The 22,675-nt window shown below is 37.8% G+C and overlaps 1 protein-coding gene across 1 annotated transcript in view; it reads right to left on the reverse strand.

Annotated features, from left to right (window-relative positions):
• The window catches only part of CATSPERE (catsper channel auxiliary subunit epsilon), a 156,346-nt gene extending 134,874 nt beyond the window's left edge, over window positions 1-21,472 (reverse strand). The window contains exons 1-2 of the mRNA XM_055582101.1: window positions 21,370-21,472; window positions 13,310-13,358 (exon numbers count right to left, since the gene is read on the reverse strand). Of these exons, the coding sequence (XP_055438076.1) occupies window positions 13,310-13,358; window positions 21,370-21,434 (114 nt within the window). The 5' untranslated portion in view covers window positions 21,435-21,472. The remainder of the gene's footprint in view (window positions 1-13,309; window positions 13,359-21,369) is intronic.
• Between the last annotated feature and the right edge of the window lie 1,203 nt (window positions 21,473-22,675).

The following is a 22,675-nucleotide window of genomic DNA, read 5'->3' on the forward strand; positions in this document are numbered from 1 at the left end:
TTCTGAATTATTCATGGAATAAAGTAGAAATCACAATGAAAATTACATAATGTTTATGAAAAAATAAAAGCATTGATGTTATCAAAGCTTGAAGCATGTAAATAGGTCCTAATGAAAATGAATACCCTTAAAAGAAATAAGGTAGTTTGAAAGTGAATAAAATCAGTTTTAAGTATAAGATGCTAATACAATAACCTATGAGAGAACCCCCAAAAGTAAAAAGAAAGATATAAGAGAGAAGAAAAATGGGAATTTACAAAAGAAAATGAATTGGGATGGGTTAGTGGTGACATAATGTTTTAATCTACTCAAATTTCTTATAAACACAGATAGAACAATTAGTATAGCAGCAAAAAAAAAAAAAAAAAAAAAAATGGACAGCATCAACAATAGAATTCAGTGACAAGGTATCTCTCAAAACCCCAAAATAAAATTGGGATGGAACAAACCAGCTAAAACTAGCAGATTTGTGTGATATCAGCATAAGAAAGCAACTACGGTAGACCTTAGAAGAAAACACCTAAATCATTATAGGTATTCAGTAGACACTGTAGGAGAACAATTTGAGGATATAACCAGAGGGATTTTTATATTTTTCAGTTTCTTCTTAAGTCTCTGATAATGTCTGAAAGGGCAAGAGGTGGGACCCATGAACTCCAAAATCAATGAGCCAAAGACCTCTTCTAGAATAACGATCCATAATCAAAATACAAGGAAAAAAATACCAACTGAGCTGGAAAGGGACAATAAGAACAAAGGAAAGGAAAACAACAGATAAATGAAAGGGGGAAACAGAATCTGGGAAGCTCAGAAAGTATTAGCCTTATTTCTGGACACTCTATGGAACAACATAAGAGGTAACTCTAAAGCCATGAGGTTAGAAAAGTTATTTTGACACACCACTTCTTCCTTAAAGAGCAGGAAAACTAATTTCATGCTTTAGAAAACTGTGCAACAGAAAGAGGATCATGCTCAAATCACACACAATTATAATAAGAAAAAGGAGAGTAAAAAGCAGAAAAAACCTCCCTAAGACCACACTCAGTAAAGACTCTTTTTTTGGTTTGGTCACACCATGTGGCTTGCAGGATCTTAGTTCCCCAACCAGGGATCAAACTTGTACCCCCTGTAGTGGAAGCGTGAAGTCCTAACCACTGGGATCTCCAGGGAATTCCCTCAATAAATAAATTGAAACTACCACAGGTCCTGGTGGCTCAGATGGTAAAGCGTCTGCCTACAATGTGGGAGACCTGGGTTCGATCCCTGATCAGGAAGATGCTCTGGAGAAGGAAATGGCAACCCACTCCAGTACTCTTGCCTGGAAAATCCCATGGACAGAGGAGCCTGGTAGGCTACAGTCCATGGGGTCACAAAGAGTCAGACATGACTGAGCGACTTCACTTTCACTTTCATAACTTAATATAAGGGTTAGTTTTATGTGTCAATTTGGCTAGATTGTAGTAATTAGTTATTTAATCAAATGATAATATAGGTTTCTATATAAAGTTATTTTATAGATGTGGTTTACATCTACAATCAGTTGACTTCAAATAAAAGAGAATACTTTGATGATGTGGGTGAGGCCCCTTTCGACCAGCTGGAAGCCTTCAGAGCAAAAACGAAGGTTTCCTAGAGAAGAAATTCTGCTATAAGACTACAACATCAATCTCTTGCCTGAATTTCCACTCTCTGGCCTGGCCTAAAGATTTCAGATTTCTCAGTTCCCACAATCACATGAGCCAATTTCTTAACATAAATCTAATATAAATATGTATAAATTCTATTAGTTCTGTTCCTCTGGAGAGTTATGACTGATATGCCTATTTCAAAATGAGGCAAAATAAATAAAAGATGATAGAAATTATGAAAGAAAAATATAAATAAGAATTTAAAACTCATAAGCTAAACTCAGGAAAAAGTACAAATAAAAAGCCAATTTAGAAAAAAACTAAATTAGCACAATTGTGAATAAACCTAATAAATAAGGTTTTGAGAAAAATAGAAGGCTTTTAAAAATAAAGAGATAAAAAGTGACTCAAGAATAAGTGACAAATATTAAAGACAGGCAAAGAAAATCCAATATATACATACTTGGGAAGAAGAAAACCTAAGCAATTGAGACAGAAAAATAGCATTAACATTAACAATAACTCAAGAATAATATGTGAAGAAAAATTACTTGAAACAATGTACTGAAAGGGCAAAACTCATACATAGGAAAAACAATTAAGAATGATTTTTTTTTTAAGACCAACCTAGGATCTCTATTAATAAAAGCATTGAAGTTGATAAGAAACCTTCTGGGGATCCTGACAAAAAGAACAATTTATTCACAAGGGAAAGAAAATTAGATTTCCAGTAGACTTTTCAGAAGCAACACTTTATGTCAAAGACAACAAAGTAAGATATATAAAAGGAAATAAAAATATTAGCCATAATTTTTGTATCCAGATACACAAACTTTTAGATAAAAGTTCACAGATAAGGTCTTATGACCATAAAACAACTCAAGAAATATTGCTGTTATGAGCCCTTCTTGAGGAAACTATCAGAAAAAGAGATTCAGATCCCCAAAATGACTGCAGAGACATCAACATAAGGACTGGTGTTAGGTATTAAATAGGAATTATTCTGCAGAAATATGTCTACATGGTGGCTATTAAAAAAGGAATATAACAGCTAATGACAATACTCTGACAACGTATCAGCATATGAGTGGTAGTTGAATTATGGTTAGCCCAGGTAATAGTGGTCCAATAGTTCAATTCTCTCCACACATTTCCCCTCAAAATACACAGATCAAAACGGAAATTAAAAAATAAAAAATACACAGATCAAAAAATAAAACCAAGAAAATTCTATATTACAGTATAACTAGAAGACAAAGTACAATACACACTTCAAGAAACCTCTAGGTAAAAAAATAAAAACTTTTAGCAGAGCTCTCACTCAAGTCCCTGTCATAATCTTTTGTGTAAAAGACCTTCGGAAAAACTGCAGAAAAGAGGAACAAAAGTTTAAGACTGAATTTAAATCAACCAAAGAAAGTACACTGTTAAAAAAAAAAGAAGAAGAAGAAGAAGAAAAACACTGCAAAAAGACTCCTGGAAGATCAGAGTACTGATTATGAAGAAAAGAATTAAAAGTGTGTGAGAGTTGAGGTAGGAGCCTCAGAAAGGCATCACTTTTGGAGAGAAGATAAAGGAGAGACACTCTGTGGAAAGTGAGTGGTGAGGGGAAAGAGAAGCAAGAAAGAGAAATGTAGGATATTAAAGCTAAAACAAACAAACAAACAAACCTCAAAATAAACACAGCACCCTCAATAAGAAGCCATCAATTAAAGAAACTGTACTTTGCTACAATGAGCTAAGAAAGCAAACTAATTAGAAGTCTCTTAAAACAAACCAAGCTGCTAACCTGTCCATGTAATTCATAGATATAAGCTGTCTATATGAGGACAGAAAATGAAAATAAAAACATTTCGGTTAATAAAACTTCCTTAAAAAAAACACACACACATAAAGCAGAAGAAAACTGCAAACTAACATTCTAAACTAAATATTCTCAAACAAGTATTTAATGGTGAGAATGAAAAATTATGAATTATAAATTCACAAACTAGGGACAGAAATGAACCACAAATAGAAATGAGTTGACTGAACTAGGAAATGAAACAGATAACTATAAAGGAAATGAGGATTAAAATAGTGGGAGATTATGTTTGAACAAAAACTGAATAAAAGGCATTGAAGAAAGACAGAAAAGCAACCAGAGAATATAAATGAAAGAAGTAAAGAACCAGAGAGAAAATGATTGATATGGAAATTGATATGGAAGGCAAACAAAAAAATACAAATCCAACACACTTGTATAATTGGAGTCTGTGAAGTTGAAAAGAAAAAAACAACGGGAAAAGAAGTAATGTTCATATTTGGTTTGTCTTTTTATTACTGAATTATAATAGTTCTTCATATATTCTTGGTACAGGTCCCTTATCAGATATTTAATTTGCAAAAATTTTCTCCTATTCTGTGGACTGTCTTCACTTTCTTCATGGTGTCTTTAGCAGCACTACAGGTTTTAATTTTGATGATGTCCAATTTAAGTTTTTCCTTTTGTTCCTTGTGCTTTTGGTGTCATATCTAAACTATTTTCTAATCCAAGATCATGAGGATTTCTCCATATGATTTTTTCAATGATTTTTATAGTTTTAACTCATATACTGAGGTCTTATCTCCACTTTAAGTTAATTTTTAGATATAGTCTGAGGTAGGAGGCCATCTTCATTCTTTTCATGTAGATACCTCACTGTCCCAGAACTATTTGTTGAAAATAAATGGAATTTTCCATTATTTTTCCATGGAATTTTCTTGAAGTAGTTGTAAAAAAGTCAATGAGGTTTTAATTTTTGGACTCTTCTATCCCACAAATCTATCCAACTGTCTCAATTGCAGAAGTTTTGTAGTAATCTTTGAAGTCAGGAACTGTGAGTCTTCCAATAAGACTTTTGTTCTTTTTCAAGATTGTTTTGCCTATGCTGGTTCTCTTGAATTTCCCTGTGATATTTCACACAAAATAACACTCAGTTGGTAGTTTTAATAGCTTTTTAAATGGATTTCCTAGAGCTTTCTATTTAGAAGGTCATATCATACACAAATAGAGGTCAGTCAGTTCAGTCACTCAGTCGTGACCAACTCTTTGTGACCCCAAGGACTGCAGCACTCCAGGCTTCCCTATCCATCACCAACTCCCAGAGCTTGCTCAAACTCATGTCCTTAGAGTCAGTGATACCATCCAACCATCTCATCCTGTCATGCCTTCCCCTGCCTTCAATCCTTCCCAGCATCAGGGTCTTTTCCAATAGGTCAGTTCTTCACATCAGGTAGCCAAAATATTGGAGTTTCAGCTTCAGCATCAGTCCTTCCAATGAGTATTCAGGACTGATTTCCTTTAGGATGGACTGGTTGCATCTCCTTGCAGTCCAAGAGACTCTCAGGAGTCTTCTCCAACACCATAGTTCAAAAGCATCAATTCTTCAGCCCTCAGCTTTCTTTATAGCAACCTCTCACATTCATACATGACTGCTGGAAAAACCATAGATTTCACTAAACGGACCTTTGTTGGCAAAGTAATGTCTCTGCTTATTAATATGCTGTCTATATTGGTCATAGCTTCTCTTCCAAGCAGCAAGCATCTTTTAATTTCATGGCTGCAGTCACCATCTGCAGTGATTTTGGAGCCCCCCAAAGTAAAGTCTCTTACTTTTTCCATTGTTTCATGATCTGAGCCACAGTCAGCTCCCGGTCTTGTTTTGCTGACTGTATACAGCTTCTACATCTTTGCTGCAAAGAATATAATCAATCTGATTTCGGTACCGACCATATGGTGATGTCCATGTGTAGAGTCTTCTTTTGTGCTGTTGGAAGAGGGTGTTTGCTATGACCATTGCATTCTCTTGGCAAAATTCTGTTAGCCTGTGACCTGCTTCGTTTTGTACTCCAAGGCCAAATTTCCCTGTTATTCCAGGTATCTCTTGACTTCCTACTTTTGCATTCCAGTTCCCTATAATGAAAAGGATCTTTTGGGGGTGTAAGTTCTAGAAGGTCTTGTAGGTCTTCATGCAACTGTTCAACTTCAGCTTCTTCAGCATTACTGGTAGAGGCATAGACTTGGATTACTGTGTTATTGAATGGTTTGCCTTGGAAATGAACAGAGATCATTCTGTCATTTTTGAGACTGCATCCGAGTACTGCATTTCAGACTCTTTTGTTGACTATGATGGCTACTCCATTTCTTCTTAGGGATTCTTGCCCACAGTAGTAGATACAATGGTCATCTGAGTTAAATTCACCTATTCCAGCCCATTTTAGTTCACTTATTCCTAAAATGTTGATGTTCACTCTTGCCATCTCCTGTTTGACCACTTCCAATTTGCCTTGGAAGATCATGGACCTAATCTTCCAGGTTCCTATGCAATACTGCTCTTTACAGCATCAGATTTTACTTAAAATATGCAATACAGTATCGCTAACTATAATCACTATGCTGTACACTACATTCCCGTGACCTATTTTATAACTGGAAGTTTGTACCATTTGACCCCCGCTTCACCAATTTCACACTCCCCCAAGCCCCACCTCTGGCAACCATCACTTTGTTCTCTGTGTATATGAGCTGTTTCAAAAATTGATTCCACATATAAGTGAAATCATATAATATTTGTCTTTGACTTATTTCACTTACCATAATTCCCTCAAGGTCATAAATTTCAACATTTCATTACATTATGACTTAATAGTATTTCACTGTGTATATACACCACATTTTCTTTATCAGTTCATCCAGTGATGAGGAACTTAGGTTGTTTCCATATTTTGGTTATTGTAAATAATACTACAATGGACATGGGGACATATCTCTTCCAAGTTAGTGTTTTCATTTATTTGGATAAATACCTAGGAATAAAATCACCGGATCATACAGTAGTTCAATTTTAATTTTTTGAGAAACCTCTGTAATGCTTTTCATAGTAGCTGCACTAATTTTCATTCCCAGTAACAGTGCACACGACTTTCTTTTTCTCCACATCCTTGCAACACTTGTTATTTCTTGGCTTTCTGATAATAGCCATTCTAACAGGTGCAAGATGATATCTCATTGTGGTTTTGACTTGCATTTCCCTAAGTATGAGAGATGTTGAGCACCTTTTCATGTATCTATTGGTCATCTGTATGTCTTTGGAAAACTGTTAATTCAGATACTCTGCCCATTTTTAAATGAAATTGTTTGTTTTTTGCTATTGAGTTGTATGAGCTTATTTTCTATATTAACCCCTTATTATATATATGATTTGCCATTCAGTAGGCTGCCTTCTCGTTTTGTTGATGGTTTCGTTTTTGTGTAGAAGCTTTTTGGTTTGATGTTGTCTCATTTATTTTTGTTGCCTTTTCTTTTGGTGTCAAATCAAAAAAATCATCACCAAGACAGATATCAAGGAGCTTACTTGTCTATTTACTCCTATGGAAGTTTTATTATTTCAGGTCTTGCCTTCAAGTCTTTAATCCATTTTAAGCTAACTTTTGTGTATGGTATAACATAATAGTCTAGTTTCATTCTTTGCATGTGGCTGTCCAGTTTTCCCAGCACCATTTTTAAAAGAGATTGTTCTTTCACTTTTTTATAATCTTGGATATTTTGCTGTAAATTATTTGGCTATACATTCATGGGTTTATTTCTGGAGTCTGTTCTGTTCGATTGATCTATATCTGTTTTTATGCCAATACCACACAGTTTTTATTACTATGGCTTTGTAATATTAATCAGGAAATGTGATACCCTCTAGCTTTATTCTTTCTTAAGGTTTCTTTGGCTGTTTGGAATCTTTTCTGGTTTCATACAAATTTTACAATTGTTTATTTATGTGAAAAATACCAGTGGAATTTTGATAGGAATATCATTTAAATGTAGATTGTTTTGGGCAGTTCGGACATTTGAATAACATTAATTCTTCCAGGAATTAATTATATTCCAGGAATTAATATATTTCAGAAATTAATAATATATATTATAGGAATTAATAATATTAATTCTCCAGGAATTAGGAGAGTGAAAAAGTTAAAACTCAACATTCAGAAAACTAAGATCATGGCATCCGGTCCCATCACTTCATGGCAAATAGATAGGTGGCTGGCGCTTGCAAGCCCACCCTGGCAGAGGCCAGGGGAGTGGGATTCTGCAAGGCAGGAGCTTTTAGGGTGGTGGATGGAGCATGCACTCCACTCCCAGAACCTATGGAGGTGGGGGGAGGGGGTTAGGAGGGGCTGTTGCGTGGAGGTGAAGGCTGGGTGCTCAGAGAAAGAGACTGCTATGGCGATCTGCTCCTCCCTTCGTGCACGATCTAACAATGGAGTTTTGCGTCTATGGCGGCCCTGGATTCTTCTGTAAACAGCCCAGTTGCAGCTATACCACACTCGAGCCCCTTCAGGCTGTCTCCATGAAGCCAACACCAGTCCTCTCCCTGGGTCTGTCCTCTAAACCCTTGGTTATCTCTCTTTGTGAATGTCAAAGCAACCTATTTTACTTTAACAGTTCCTAGTAGTTAAGGATGTGCCAAGAGTTATCAGTGACCCCAAGGGGGAGAATCTATCAGCACTTAGATTCATGTTGATTAGCATCCAGATCATCAGGCAGTAGATTTTAAAGTGTGCAAATATATATCGTCTTGAGGGAGTGCTGCAAGTTGAACCTCCAGGAAGAGCAAATAGATGGAAATGGATTTTTTAAAATGTTTTCGATCAAGAAGATTCATGGAATATTTAATCCCCAAGGTATTTTATATACGCCTTATTTTCTTTCTTTCTGTAAATATGGCTTTTAAGCAAGCATAATACTACTGGTTTTATCATTTACTATCTTGACTTTTATCAGCCTTCTTCTCTGATAATCAAACTCTGGCGCCTAATCTGCATTTCTGAAATGACATAACTGCATTGTTTTGGTGACCAGTCATTAATTAAAAACAAAACATTTCTGTCACCTACATAAAGTGATAAAGGAACAGTAGAGAGGAAAAGGGATAATTTTTTAAAAAAGACTAATAAAATGGCCAATCATATAACAAAGCTGTTCAAGAAAAAAAGATAAAGTAAACAAATAATATTAGAGAAATAAAATAATTACAAATAGAAATTCAAATGGCATGTAAAGATATAAAGAAATAGATAAATTTGAGGATAACTGCATGTTTTATAAGGAAATAAAGTTTTAATAATTTAAATGGGAAAAGAATTTAAAAAAGAATAGATACATGTATATGTGTAACTGAATCACTTTGCTGTACACCTGAAATTAATGCAACAGTGTTAATCAATTCTACTTCAATATAAAATAAGTATTTTTAGAAAAGAAGATATAGTTTTCATAGATTCCTTTTCCCTGATTTTGAATAATGTGAATACAACAATATATGTAAATAGAATATAAATGTAAACTGAGAAATTACTTTGTAAAATCTTTTGGCACCATCTACGAAACCTGAACATATGCACTTGCCCTATGATTTATTTCACTCTTAGGTATATACCCAGCAGAAATACATGCATATGTTAACCAGAATATCGGTGTAAGAATGTTCATAGCAGCCCTAATCACAGCAGGCTAAAAATGGACACTACTGAATTGCTTATCTAGAGTAGAAGGATACACATACTGTCTTGTGTTAATTCAAGGGAAAACTGTAGAGAATTGAAACTCCAACTACATGAAATATGTGGCAGACAAGATACATGAAATATATCAATAGGAAATAAGAAAGTTCAGAAATTAACGTATCCATATATAGAACAAATAGCTGAGAAAAGAAGAGAAACAAAAGGCAAAGGAGGAAAGGAAAGACATAACCATCTGAATGCAGTGTTCCAAAGAACAGCAAGGAGAGATAAGAAAGCCTTCTTACGTGAACAATGCAAAGAAATTGAGGAAAACAATAGAATGGCAAAGACTAGAGATTGCTTCAACCAAGGAACATTTCATGCAAAGACGGGCACAATAAAGGACAGAAACAGTATGGACCTAACAGAAGCATAAGGGATTAAGAAGAGGTGGCAAGAATACACAGAAGAACTGTACCAAAAAGGTCTTAATGACCTGGATAACCATGATGGTATGATCACTCACCTAGAGCCAGAGATCCTGAAGTGTGAAGTCAAATGGGCTTTAGGAAGTACTACTAGGAACAAAGCTAATGGAGGTGATGGAATTCAAGCTGAGTGAATTCAAATCCTAAAAAATGATGCTGTGAAAGTGTTGCACTCAATATGAGAGTCATTTCCTAGGCAGGTTGATAGGGAGTCTAGGGGTCCCCAAGGAGAGAGGAGTCTGGAATTCTCAAGAAGGAAGAAAGGACAAACTTTTTTGTCTTTCTCTACATTCCTTAGGATTATATAACAATAATGTATCCTGCCTAAGGACAGTCTTTGGATTCAACCTTTTGTTATCTTAAAATGTTAATTATGGGAGTAGACCTGGTCTTTACAAGGATGTATCTTGCCTGAGGACAGTGTTACCTTAAGATGTAAATTATGGGAGTGGGTCTGATGAGGTCTTTGCAACCTCCAGACATTCTTTGGATTATATAACCTCATTGTTAACACTAGCAAGCGGGTACTCTTTCTGCCCTCTTCTGATGCCTATGTCAGAAGCTTTCTCTATCTCCTTTACACTTTAATAAAACTTTATTACACAAAAGCTCTGAGCGATCAAGCCTCGTCTCTAGCCCCGGATTGAATTCTTCTCCTCCGGGGGCCAAGAATCCCAGTGTATTCGCATGATTCAACAACAACCTTTCAAATATGCCAGCAAATTTGGAAAAGTCAGCAGTGGCCACAGGACTGGAAAAGGTCAGTTTTCATTCCAATCCCAAAGAAAGGCAATGCCAAAGAATGTTCAAACTATGACACAATTTCACATGCTAGCAAAATAATGCTCAAAATCCTTCAAGCTAGGCTTCAACAGTACGTGAACTGAGAACTTTCAGATGTAGAAGTTGGATTTAGAAAAGGGAGAAGAACCAGAGATCAAATTGCCAATATCTGCTGGATCATAGAAAAAGCAAGGGAATTAAAAAAAAAAACCATCTATTTCTGCTTCACTGACTAGGCTAAAGCCTTTGTGTGGATCACAATAAACTGTGGAATATTCTTAAAGAGAGAGAGGTATACCAGACCACCTTATCTACCTCCTGAGAAACCTGTATGCACGTCAAGAAGCAACAGTTAGAACCAGACATGGAACAACAGACTGGTTCAAACTTGGGAATGGAGTACATCAAGGCTGTATATTGTCACCCTGCTTATTTAATTTATATGCAGAGTACATCATGAGAAATGCCAGGTTGGATGAAGCACAAGCTGGAAACAAAATTGCAGGGAGAAACATCAATAACCTCAGATATGCAAATGACACCACTCTTATGGCAGAAAGCAAAAAGAAACTAAAGAGCCTCTTGATGAAAGTGAAAGAAGAGAGTGAAAAGCTGGCTTAAAACTCAACATTCAAAAAACAAAGATCATGGCATCCAGTCCCATCACTTCACGCCAAATAGGTGGGGGAAAATTGGAAACAGTGACAGACTTTATTCTCTTGGGTGCCAAAATCACTGTGGACAGTGACTGCAGCCATGAAGACACCTGCTCCTTGGAAGAAAAGCTGTGACAAAACTAGACAGTGTATTAAAAAGTGGAGACATCACTTTGCCAACAAAGGTCCATATAGTCCAAGCTAGGTCCATATAGTCCAAGCTAGGTCCATATAGTCCAAGCTATGGTTTTTCCAGTAGTCACGTAAGGACATGAGAGTTGGACCCTAAAGAAGGCTGAGCGCTGAAAAATTGATGCTTTCGAACTGCGGTGCTAGAGAAGATTCTTGAGAGTCCATTGGACTGCAAGGAGATCAAACCAGTCAATCCTTAAGGAAATCAACCCTGAATGTTCATTGGAAAGACTGATGCTGAAGCTGAAGCTCCAATACTTTGGCCACCTGATGCAAAGAACTAACTCATTAGAAAAGACCCTGATGCAGGGAAGATTGAGAGCAAGAGGGAAAGGGGATGACAGAGGACAAGATGGTTGGATGGCATCACCGACTTGATGGACATGAGTTTGAGCAAGCTCCGGGAGAGACAGTGAAGGACAGGGAAGCCTGGTATGCTGCAGTCCATGGGGTTGCAAAGAATCGGACGTGACTGAGCAACTTAACAGCAATAAAATATATAGAGCAAAGATGATACCAAAAAATAATACAGAAACAATAAGTTGTTTTAATACATGCTGGTTCATTCTATGGAGAAAGTAATATAAAGACCTATCTTATATTATATACAAGTTGGACTCCAGATATTATTTATGATCTTTATCTGAAAGGTAATAATATAAAGCATATAATAGAAAATATAGGATAAAAATCTTTGCAACTTTAGGTAGACAAAATTTTTTCTTAAAATTCTAAAAAAGTATAAACTTTTTTTTTAAGATTTTTTCTTTGATGTGGATCATCTTTAAAGCCTTCATTGAACTTGTTACAGTACTGTTTTTGTTCTGGTGTTCTGATCACAAGGCATATGGGATCGCAGCTCCCCAACCAGGGAATGAAACCACAGCCCGCCCCACCCCCCACCCTCTCTGCATTAGAAGGCAAAATCCCAATCACTGGACTGAAAGGGAAGTCCCCCCAAAAGTATAAATTTTAAGGTTAAACAAAGGAGCAGATGACTTGACAAAAGTCATCCTTTTTAAACAAAATTATATATCCATGGACAAAGTCAATGGTTAGATGAGTAGATAAGAGGCTATGAAATGATAACCAAAACATTTAAAATCAACATTTGACTAATATATAGAGTAGAATGTAGATAACACTCTGTATATCAACAAAAAAGGAGCAGAAAATTAAATGGAAAATGAGCAAAGTGAGCAGGCTGTTCAGAGAAGGAGAGCCCTGCATAAATATGGGAAAAAAGGTTCAAAAATCACTACTCATCAGAGAATTGAAAATAACAACAGCATAAACTACTAGTATGTGGTAGTAGTTTGGTGAAAAAAAGGGAAAATCTATAGTACCAAATATTGGTGGAGATGTTCACTGGGTAAGAATATAAATTGTGATTTCCAGTTTGGAAAAAATCTTCAGAATTTAGTTAAACTGGGTGTCTGTTTCCCTATGTCCTAGCAATCATAGCTAAAAAATTATTGCACAGATTCATAAAATGACATGTAGAAGGGCATTCATCACAATGCTGTTTGTGGTAGTAAGAAGCCATTCATCCATCATTGGTTGGGGGCCTAGGTAAATAATATATACACACTAGTAATCAGGCAACCTTAAGAAATGAACTAGACATAGTATTGAATTTAAAAAGTAATGTAGAGAATGAAATCTATAGCTGGATGATCATGCATCCTGGTTTGTCTACACACTCCCAATTTATACCTGTTGTCCCAGCATAACTATTAATAGCACTATCTTTCATTCTCAGTAGTTGAGACAATATATTATATGGTCATTCTATCTGTATCATAACACCATTTTGGGAATGTTAAATTACAAAAACACTTGAAACAACACTACCTATTTTTTGCTACATACATATTTCAAGATATTTATTGGAGGAGGGAAATATATTAGGAAGATAAACAGGATGAGGAAATAAAAGAATGACACTGCACTGTGCACCTGAGTATGATTAACTTTGCTCTCTGCTGTGAAGTCAAAAATATTAATACTTAATTATAGTTTAAAAAAATTAAACACTTACAATACTTCTGGTACTAAAAATGTCGTAGTTTGGGCTGTTACTGTAATACCTGCAGAGGAAAATGTCAAATGTGAATATTAAGACTACATCTCCTCTAAATAAAAGGGATTTTAATACATGGTCAAGAGCTCCCCTGGTGGCTCATCAGTAAAGAATTTGTCTGCCAATGCAGGAGACAAGCATTTGATCCCTGGACCGGGAAGATCCCCTGGAGAAGGAAATGGCAACCCACTCCAGTATTCTTGCCTAGGAAATCCCATGGACAGAACAGCCTGGTCGGCTACAATCCATGGGGTTGTAAAGAGTCAGACACAATTGAATGACTAAACAATATATGGTCAGAGCAAGCCTAACACTTGTGGGCTGCCATGAGCTTTACATTTCTGCTCATGTTCCTTCTTAGAAAGTGTAGTCAGAGCTAAAACTGGGGACATCAGTGACATCAACCCCCAACTCAAGGTGTGTTCAGGGTTACTTAATATCTGAAGACACAATCAGATCAGATCAGTTGCTCAGTCGTGTCCGACTCTTTGCAACCCCATGAATTGCAGCACGCCAGGCCTTCCTGTCCATCACCAACTCCCGGAATTCACTGAGACTCACGTCCATCGAGTCAGCGATGCCATCTAGCCATCTCATCCTCTGTCGTCCCCTTCTCCTCCTGCCCCCAGTCCCTAGACCAGGAGCTGACTGTGGCTCAGACCATGAACTCCTTATTGCCAAATTCAGACTTAAATTGAATAAAGTAGGGAAAACCACTAGACCGTTCAGGTATGACCTAAATCAAATCCCTTATGATTATACAGTGGAAGTGAGAAATAGATTTAAGGGCCTAGATCTGATAGATAGAGTGCCTGATGAACTATGGAATGAGGTTCGTGACATTGTACAGGAGACAGGGATCAAGACCATTCCCATAGAAAAGAAGGCACAATAGGGAGGAGCAAATACTTTTGCATCTTGTTTTTGTTTTAGAATAAAAACTGTTGAAGAATATTGGCTCTAATTCCTTCACCTATAAACTGAGTTCAAATAAAATGAACACAGATTGAAAAAAAAACAAAACAAAACAAAACCCAGTATTTCTTATTGGAAACACTGAAGTAAAGAGCAAATTTTTGTGAGTTCTAGTGATTATCATTTCTATTACTCAGGGTACTTTAATTTCTGTCTATATGAAATATAGACAATAAAAATACAATGTGAGTCACCTATATAATTGAAATTTTTCTATTGGCCACACTAAAAAAGCAAGAAAAAACAAGTAAAATTGCTTCTAATAATATATTTTGTTCAAAAGTAACCTCATTTGTAAAGAGCCAACTCACTGGAAAAGACCCTGAGGCTGGAAAAGATTGAAGGCAAGAGGAGAAGGGGATGACAGAGGATGGACTGCTGGATGGCATCACTAGGTATTGAATGAGTTTGAGCAAACTCTGGGAGACTATGAAGGACAGGGAAGCCTGGCATGCTGCAGTCCATGGGGTCACAAAGAGTTGGACATGACTAAGCAACTAAACAACAACCAAGCAGGGCCCTCCTGGAACAGATCTCTGTCCCCTATGTCCTCTGCTTTGCCTCATTTATTGAAAAGGTTTAGTCTCCAATGTCTCCCCTCTGTCTCAAAAGGCTGGCTTAAGAATTAATGAAAGAGAACTTCTAGTTCAAGATGGTGGAGTAGAAGGACATGCGCTCATTTCCTTCTGCGAGAGAACCAAAATCACAACTAGTTGTTGAACAACCATCAACAGGAGGATGCTGGAACCTACCAAAAAAAGATATCCCACGTCCAAAGACAAAGAAGTCACAGCAAGATGGTAGGAGGGCCACAATCACGATAAAATCAAATCTCATACCCGCTGGGTGGTGACCCACAAACTAGAGAACAATAATACCAAAGAAGTTGTCCCATTGCTATGAAGGTTTAGAACCCCGTGTTAGGCTTCCCAGCCTGGGAACCTGACAGAGGGACTGGGAATCTGCAGGGAATCTGACCTTGAAGGCCAGCAGGATTTGATTACAAGACTTCCACAGGACTGGGGGAAACAAGAGTCTCCAGGCTTGGAGGGCATTAAAAAAAACCTTGCATGCACCAAGATTCAAAGGAAAGGAGCAGTTGACCCCACAGGAAACTAATCCAAAACTACCTGCTACTGTTGAAGGGTCTCCTGTGGAGTCATGGGTCAGCAAAGACTCACCACAGGGATGGGACTGGCAGCAGTTGTCTGGGAAGGTCCCCTTTGATGTAAACTCTCTTGGACGTTGACATTAACCCAACCATAGAGGCTCTATGACCCAGACCTGGGTCATCTCAGGCCAAAAAACTACCAGGGAGGGAGTGTAACCCTACCCATCGGCAGATAACTGGATTAAAGCTTTACTGAGCAAGGCCCTGCCCAACAGAGCAAGACTCAGTTTTCCCCACCATCAATCCTTCCCATCAGGAAGCTTACACAAGCCTCTTAGCCTCATCCATCAGAGGGCAGACAGAAGAGGCAAGAAGAACCACAATCCCACAGGAACTAAAACAAAACCACATTACAGAAAGTTAATCAGCATGAAATACCAGAAAGTTACATCCCAGATGAAGGGACAAGATAAAACCTCAGAAAAAATAACTAAGATGGAGATAGGTAACCTTCTAGAAAAAGAGTTCAGAATAATGATAGTGAATATGATTCAGGATCGTGGAAGAAGAATGGAGGCGAAGATTGAGAAGATGCAAGAAATGTTATCAAAGACCTACAAGAACTAAAGAACAAACAAAGAGAGATGAATAATACTCAAGAAGGAATCCATAGCAGAATAACTGAGGCAGAAGCACGGATAAATGACCTGGAGGACAGAATGGTGGAAATCACTGCCACAGAACAGAATATAGAAAAAAGAATGAAAAGAAATGAAGACAGCCTGAGAGACCTCTGAAACAACATTAAACGCAGGAGCATTCACATTATAGGGGTCCCAGAAGGAGAAGAGAGAGAAAGGACCTGAGAAAATATTTGAAGAGGTTATAGCTAAAAACTTCCCTAACATGGGAAAGGAAATAATCAACCAAATCCAGGAAGCACAGAGAGTAACACTGTAATCAAACTGACAAAGATTAAAGACAGAGATAAAACATTAAAAGCAACAAGGAAAAACTAACAAATAACATACAAGGGAACTCTCATCAGCCTATCAGCTGATTTCTCAACAGAAACTACAAGCCAGAAGGGAATGGCATGATATATTTAAAGCGATGAAAAGTAAGAAACTACAAACAAGAATACTCTACCCAGCAAGACTCTCCAGATTTGATGGAGAAATCAAAAGGTTTCCAGACAAACAAAAGTTAAAAGAATTCAGCACCAACAAACCAGCTTTACAACAAATGCTAAAGGAACTTCTCTAGGCAGGAAACACAAGAGAAGGAAAAGACCTACAGAAAATAAAACCCAAAACAATAAAGAAAACAGTAACAGGATCACACATATCGATAATTACCTTAAATGTAAATGGATTAAATGCACCAACCAAAAGACATAGTCTGGGTGGGCAGGTGAAAACATGTGCATGTATGCACTTCCACTTACCACATCATTCTGCTTGACCCCCCCCAAATTGTGTGTAATTATTTTACATTGTTAGGTTAATCATGTTCCCGTTACGGCTTGCAATTGTAATTATCTTTTATTTTTTGTCTGGCTATTGACTGTGAAAACTGATAAACATATTTTACTATTGTGATTATGTAACTATTACTCACTTAATAACATTGTATCATGATTGGTCAACAGAAAAATTATAGAATTGTATATCACCAAAACTATCATTTAATAGAAAAACCTGTAATCACTTTTTAAAGTCCGTACGCATATCAGAATTATCTTGGAATTTTTTGAAAACTATAAATGCCCAGGTATTGCTTTTTTTTTTTTTTGCCAGTGTTCCAGATATGTTTCTAATGAGCAGCCATGTTTAAAAACAACAGGACTATACGAAGATCTTTTATCTAGTTTGTTTCACTTGTATTATTCCATATTCAGTGTTCCCATTTCATTTAGTTTATGTTTTCCAATTTCACCATCTATTCTTTTTTTAATGGATGTTCTTTCTCAAGCCTTTATCAAGTGTAGTATAAAAGCTTTTGTATACATATATATAAATAATATAGATAACATTTTAGAAAACTCATGAATTTTTGCCTAACAAAAATTTTTGACATATTGATTCCACTTGTTTAACTTAGTATGAACAGAATGCTAGATTTCTAATTTAAAAAAACAGATCTGCAACAAAGGTTTACTGTATAGCACATAGATTATAGGGAACTATAATCAATATCTTATAATAACCTATAATGGAAAATAATTTCAAAAATAACATGTGCATATGTATAACTGAATCACACACACACATAAAAGGATTGTAGTGTGTGAAACGGAGACGGCACTGGCACCCCACTCCAGTACTCTTGCCTGGAGAATCCCATGGATGGAGGAGCCTGGTAGGCTGCAGTCCATGGGGTCACGAAGAGTCGGACACGACTGAGTGACTTCACTTTCACTTTTATGCATTGGAGAAGGAAATGGCAACCCACTCCAGTGTTCTTGCCTGGAGAATCCCAGGGACGGGGGAGCCTGGTGGGCTGCCGTCTATGGGGTCGCACAGAATCAGTCACGACTGAAGCGACTTAGCAGCAGCAGCAGCAGCAGTGTGTGAAATTCAGTAATGTTTATCTTTTTGCCAGTTTTTCTAAATGTCCTATGGACATCTAATAACAACATATGAGATATAAAATTTTAAATATATTTGTGTATGATATGATTAATATAAATATAAATTTATTATATTTCAATTATTAATGCCATCATTCAAGATGCTCCTATTCTTATTTTTTCAGCACTTGATAAAATATTCTCAGAGAAATGTTAATATGTCTTACTGTGATTATATATTTTTTCTTTTCCCTTATATTTCTTCTGGTTTTTGCTTTATGTATCTTTGTTTCTTTGTTAAGGTGTCTAATGGTTTATGATGTCTATCTTCTTTGTGAATTGTACCTTTCATCATTAAAAATATTCATCTTTGTTTCATTTAAAATAAATAAATTAAAAAAAATAAAAAGAATGAAAGAATGTGAACATGTAGTAACAAAAAACAGCAGTTGGGCCCTGAGAGCAGATAACAATTTAAATAACAGATCAGCCATATAACAGTCACAGAATCTTCAGTTCCTCCCTGAAACCATAGATAAGAGTCTAATGCACATTCCCCAGTTGTTTTGTAGATACTAAAACCCCAACCAGAAGCAGAAGTGAGCTGCATGCTGACCACTGGTTGGAGCCAGAAGGTTGATTATTGAGATTCCCAAAATACCTCCCTGTTACTTCACCATCAACCAATGAGGGAACTGTGTCCAAGCTAATCGTATATCCTGAGACCCTTCCCCTCAAACTGTCTTATAAAACTCTTCCCTGAAATCCATTGGGGAGCTCAGGTCTTTTGAGCATTAGCCACCCATACTCCTTGCACTTGGAATAAACCCTAACTTTCCTTCATAAAAACCCAGTGTCAGCAAATTGACTTTACTGAGCACCAGCAAGCAGACCCAAGTTTGGTAACAGTGGTAGAAAGTTTAGAAAAATACCTCTTAGACCTAGGGGCAGGAAAAGATTCTTAAATAAAAACATCTACCCTGGATTTCTCAACTTCCCCTTCCAAAAGGCTAACAATAAAATAAAAATCTATTAGGTTCAAGAAAGCGCCTCCTTTAAAAGCACACCTTATTAAGAACTAAAATTCAGGGAGTCTGACCGCCACAAAAAAAAAAACAAAACAACAACCTTTGTCTTCTCTAACTTCTAATTGAGCATTTCCTTCAATTATGAATGTACACCAGGAATTGGAAAACTATGTTCTTTGTGCCAAATTCCATTTGTGTTTTGTAAATAGACTTTTATTTGTACACAGCCATGCTATTTGTTTACCACTGTTGGTTTACTACTGTTTATTACTGTTGTCCCCTACTACGGCAGAGCAGCTAAAACAGACAGCATTGCTTGAAAAGCCTAAAATATTTAGTATCTAATCCTTTACACTAAAGCTTGGTGATCTCTGGTGTTCAGTTCAGTTCAGTCGCTCAGTCATGTCCGACTCTTTGCGACCCCATGAATCGCAGCACGCCAGGCCTCCCTGTCCATCACCATCTCCCGGAGTTCACCCAGACTCACGTCCATCGAGTCAGTGATGCCATCCAGCCATCTCATCCTATGTCATCCCCTTCTCCTCCTGCCCCCAATCCCTCCCAGCATCAGAGTATTTTCCAATGAGTCAACTCTTCGCATGAGGTGGCCAAAGTACTGGAGTTTCAGCTTCAGCATCATTCCTTCCAAAGAAATCTTTGGTGTACAACATAGCGAACATTATAAACTCCCTTAGCTCATAAGTGAACCTAAATAATATCAACTACCATAATTTATTGATACATGTGTTAAAAGTTTGAAATATATCATGGTTTTCATGCCTCACAACACCATGAGATAGGTTTTATTATTTCATTTTATAAAGAAGAATATTAATTTTTAGAGTTCTGTCACAATGCTATGTTTTAATTTTTTCTCAGTACTTCAATGGAGAAGGCAATGGCACCCCACTCCAGTACTTTTGCCTGGAAAATCCCATGGACAGAGGAGCCTGGTAGGCTGCAGTCCATGGGGTCGCTAGAGTCAGACAGGACTGAGCGACTTCACTTTCACTTTTCACCTTCACGCATTGAAGAAGGAAATGGCAACCCACTCCAGTGTTCTTGCCTGGAGAATCCCAGGGACGGGGGAGCCTGGTGGGCTGTCGTCTATGGGGTCACACAGAGTCGGACATGACTGAAGCGACTTAGCAGCAGCAGCAGCAGTACTTCAATGACTTTCCAACCACTACTTTTACTCTATTTGACTTATCCATCTGTTCACTGAGATGCCATGGATCCCTTGGCTCTGAAACCTCTATAATAGTTTTATTGTTGGTATCCTTACATTTTAACGTTGCACTGTGCACTAAGTCGCTTCAGTCATGTCTGACTCTGTGCGACCCTGTGGACTGTAGCCCGCCAGGCTCCTCTCTGCACGGGATTCTCCAGGCAAGAATACTGGAGTGGGTTGCCAGGTCCTCCAGGGATATTCCCAACCCAGGGATAGAACCTGCGTCTTTTACGTCTCCTGCGTTAGCAGGCAGGTTCTTTACCACTAGCGCCATCTGGGCTAGAAGGTAATAAACAGAATATTCACAAAATATCATTTTTCCAGTTAACTATCTGTATTTTAACCTGTGATGAAAATGCAAAATATTTTGATACACTTTCCAATCCAGCAGCCACCTAATGCTGACCAAAAAACTTACATGGAGGATCCCTCAGAACTTTCAAGTTTTCCTTCCTCATCATCAACCCACTTTCTGCGGGAATTACATATTCTTACATATTCATAATTACATATTCTTACATATTGCACATTTTAAAAGCACCCTCTCACAAATCATTCAACCACAACTACCTAACATAAACCATCAACTACCTAGTTACTAGTGAAGCGCCCCCACCCTCATTCCTGGTGGAGACTTTTTGGTCCTCTCTGGGCTTCCCTCTGGCAAAAGGGTTCAGTGTGGGACCCACTATCCAGGAAACCGACACGTGAAAGTAACGCGAAACTTGGGGAACTTGGGGAGACAGCTAAACCCTAATTTGTTGTTGTTTGTTGTTTAGTCACTAAGTCATGTCCGACTATTTGCGACCCCATGGACTGTAACCCATCAGGCTCCTCTTGTCCATGGATTTCCCAGGCAAGAAGGCTGAAGTGGTTGCCATTAGGTTGCCATTCCCGTCTCCAATTGTATGCCCTCATTTCCCGCCCTCATTCACTGAAAACACTGAACGGGCGGCGGGGAGCCAGTGTTGGCGCCAGGAGAACTGGGGAACGAGGCTGCCGTCCACCGGAGCCCCAGGCCCCGGGACGCTAAGGCGCAGGGATATGGCCCCACCTGCCCAGCCCCAGGGATGCCCCCTCCTGCGACTGGCGTCTCTCTACCTCCACAGGGCCGAGCCGCAACAGCTCAGCCAGGACAACACCACCACCACTCCCGAGGCGGACATGGCGCCGGCTCGCCACTACCCAACAGGCGTGCCACGGGTGCGGGTGGCTGGAGCGGGGCGGGGGCTCTTCGCCAGGCGCTGGCGTGAGCGCATGCGTGCAAGCGCGCGCCGAGGCCGAGCTGGTGGAGGAGAAAATGTAAATCAGATTTTAGGAAAAGCAAAACTGTGTTTTTATGGAATGAAGTAGCATAACCACTTAGGAAAATGTGAATTGATTGGATGAAGGTGAAACTTTTAAGCTAGTGTATCGTTTAGCCCAAATCTTCATTGTGACAGCATATAATCACTGCAATAGCTATTACATTATCTAGCAGTACCCTCTCTGTTCCAGGAAGCAGGCACTCGATAAGTGATTTTGAACACGTGTACACCCGTGGCGGATTCATGTTGATGTATGGCAAAACCAATACAATATTGTAAAGTAATTAGCCTCTAATTAAATTTAAATTAAAAAAATAAAGAGCTAAAAATAATAAAAATAAAATTGAACAGAATAGAATAGTAACGTGTGCTTATTGGAACATCTGCTTTATGCCCAACACTACCTCGTGCACTTGAGTACAAAGAAATAGGATAGCATTCTGATTTGCAAAGGGATTTGCAATCTTGTAGTAAAGCCAAAATAAACAGCAAAGCTATCACACAGTGTTATAATCTGACTGTTTACTTGTACCCCAAATAATTTACGTCCTTGAGGACGACAGCTGTATCTTTAGTCGTCTTTATTTTATCGTGCCCAGCATAATCCTGTTTTCTAGTAGGTTCTCAGTGTTTACTGACTTAATGAATCACTGAATAAAAGTTGTACAATTTGTTCCAGGGACTATTAGAGAATGGGATTGTCTATATACAAATGATTTGAGAGATACTACATTTTATGTAATTTTATTCCCAGTTTCTTGCCAAGCAAATTTATATCAGAACTAGATGTCATAGTTAATATGTGTTGCAGTTGAAAGAGCATTTGATCAGCAGTAGGTATCGTCAAACACAGAAATAAAAGCAGCCAATTATTTCATCAGCAAAATGGGTTTATTTGGGAATAGCAGAGAATTGCAATTCAGGACAGGCAAACTTTGGTGAATCATAGGCAAATTTGGAGAACAAAGGAGAAGGGACTTGCTTTTATTAGGTTTTAGGAGGAAATGCTTGAGTTGTTTTGAACAAACGTTTACTGGAGAAGAGCCAGGGTCGGATGTTATGCAGTTTCTCTTTGGGTGTAAGTGGTAAGTACATTGCCA

This window comes from Bubalus kerabau, chromosome 5 (assembly GCF_029407905.1).
Source record: "Bubalus kerabau isolate K-KA32 ecotype Philippines breed swamp buffalo chromosome 5, PCC_UOA_SB_1v2, whole genome shotgun sequence".
Lineage (NCBI taxonomy): Eukaryota > Metazoa > Chordata > Mammalia > Artiodactyla > Bovidae > Bubalus > Bubalus kerabau.